At 43.0% G+C, this 2500-nt stretch overlaps 1 protein-coding gene across 1 annotated transcript in view; it reads right to left on the reverse strand.

Moving 5' to 3' along the window:
- Positions 1-1005: 1005 nt before the first annotated feature.
- The window catches only part of LOC113826373 (uncharacterized), a 5535-nt gene continuing 4040 nt past the window's right edge, over positions 1006-2500 (reverse strand). The window contains exon 5 of the mRNA XM_027379248.2: positions 1006-2429. Within this exon, the coding sequence (XP_027235049.2) occupies positions 2085-2429 (345 nt within the window). The 3' untranslated portion in view covers positions 1006-2084. The remainder of the gene's footprint in view (positions 2430-2500) is intronic.

Genomic DNA, 2500 nt, shown 5'->3' on the forward strand with positions numbered 1-2500 from the left:
CATACTATGAACTGGGTCCGCATGGTCTGTCATGGATCTAACAAGGGAAATATATGTCAAACTTAGGACTCTTCGGGGGTCACCTATGTATGTATCACTTATGTATTGTAAGGGTTATAAACACAGCAACGTTCTGTGGCGTGCAGAGTGATGCCCGGGACCAACTCTTTGATTGTATGCCCCAATGACGCAAGTAAAAGGAATAGTACTGAGAAATACCATGAGTAAAGGAAATATTTTGAATATGTAAACCAAAGACTATCTACGAAAGAGCGGAAAGTCGAGCAAGATCCTGTGAGTAATGCGGCGTCGGCGCAATAGATGGCGTTAGTGAGCATCTCGTGACGTCATCTCATACCCGTCTGTTTGTTTACATAGAAGCACGAAAATTGTTATGACTGTTCCGACATTGTCAGAAAAGTCTTATCCTTGTTCTGCTTGTAAAAAGCAAAAAGAAGAGAATAAATAACTTATATTTCATATTTTTTTCCAAGGAAAAAAGAAATGTTTGTAATATTCATGCTTTTTTAAATATAACCTAAGATATGTGACGTTCAGATTGACATAAGCAAATAAATTGGATCACAAGGAATTATTTTTATGGGTAAAAGTGTCAAGTCATGACACCCGTCTAAAGAAGTAGAGGCCAAAAATCTACTTAATAATATAGTGCAAGCCTTAAGCTACAATTTGACTTAAGCTGACAGGTTTGATATCAATAGAGTGAAAAAAAACTGTCAGGTTGATTTTGAGTTAGATTATAGTTATCACCAAAATCAGAATATATATTGATTGAACAATGATCATTACGTGGTAGATCTGTATAATAGGAACAAACAGAAATATAGAAAAAGTAAAATAAGTTCAAATGTTAACAGGGCAACGACGGGTGGCCTGTTTCGAGCTCCTAGCCAGAGTGTACAAGGTGTAGCAGATGCATTCCAAGCAGCTCCTAGGAAAGGGGATTAGGGGACAGTCCCCTAATCAAACATTAAAACTTTTCAATGGGGAAATTAATCTCAAAATCATGCGGTCCCAATGCAAAGAATTGAAATAAATATGTGTATTTCGGCCATTTATTTGTAAAGGTTATGTTAATATTCTACTATAGATATTGTAATAATTTTCTTTAATTTATCAAACTCAATTTCTGTGTATTAATGCATGTTTGGCAATATAATCATATACATTATATGTTACTAATGTTATGTGACTGTAGGCCTATAAGTTTATTGTGCCACGTGGTCTAATGTGTCCTGTATATGACATGTATACGCCGTATGTATGCCATGCATAAGGATAAGTCCGATATGCGAAGCTGAGCTTCGCCCAGGCTATGGGGGAGCCTGGCCTGTGCCGACTAATGTCGACTCGATCACCGTGTGTCAGCAAGTGCTGACGCTACAGAGCTTAGTCCTTACCCACCGCGGTGCCCAGCCACAGCAGTAACCTCCGGGCGACAATTGCAACTTCTCGCGGCTGGGCGGGGCGCGAACCGCCGCCCCCTCGGATGAGAGGCCGACACGTTACCACTGTACTAACCTGGAGCCCATGCATGAATGAACTACCAATTTAGGGTTGTTAACCAGCCCTAAATTGCCGAATGGGTAGTTTCGGGCTGGGAGGGGCGAAGGAATTATATGAAGAAAATAAATGCCACTGCAAAGTCATGATACGATATGAATTTTATATATATATATATATATATATATATATATATATATATTAGTAAATAAGCTATTCATAACCCCCTCTGAATAAGTCTGAACTGACCAAGAACATGAGCCCGAGTGAGCACACCCCACTGACCGACGTCGGAAGTTTAGTTGGGCGTCGAGTCAACAGATGGCGCTGGTGGACGACCGGGGAGCTCACATTTTTTAGAATGCGTTCGATAGCATATTTCCTGTCTTTCGTATACTGTCTTTGATGTAAACACAGAGGGAAGAGGGACTTTATTCAATGTATATATTTTGAAAATCATTATCTCGCTTTCCTCTCTGGTTTTCTCTCTCGCTTTCCCCCCATTTGGACTCGCGAGGCCACCGTCCCCCCCCCCCTCTCTCTGCACGCCACTGGGCCCATCATAATGTTGTTGACGCATATGTCGTGACTGACGGCTTGGCGATCGTAGTATGAGGTGAGCTGGATGCGAAAGCGAGGATGGTGGTCGTCGGCAAGGATTCAGACGGCGCAGAAGTGGGGAGTGATGACGAAGGAGTTGGAGTGGCTGTGGGAGTCGATGTCGCAGAAGCAGCTGCTGTTGTTTTCGCGGGCGTGGTAGTTGTTGGAGTGACGGTTTCGATCTCCAGAGACCTGATCGTTGAATTGATGTAGGCGTCCTGCAGGAGAGACACGGCCACTGTCTCTCCGATTCCTCTCAGGCGTATCTCGTAGGGCGCGCCAGGGTCTATGTTGGCGTCCGTGACCTGGAAGAGGAGGTCTCAGGTGAGGAAGGTTTTCGTCACTAGAAGTCCTTACGTAGCATAAAAATGAAAGC

This window comes from Penaeus vannamei, chromosome 14 (genome assembly GCF_042767895.1).
Source record: "Penaeus vannamei isolate JL-2024 chromosome 14, ASM4276789v1, whole genome shotgun sequence".
Lineage (NCBI taxonomy): Eukaryota > Metazoa > Arthropoda > Malacostraca > Decapoda > Penaeidae > Penaeus > Penaeus vannamei.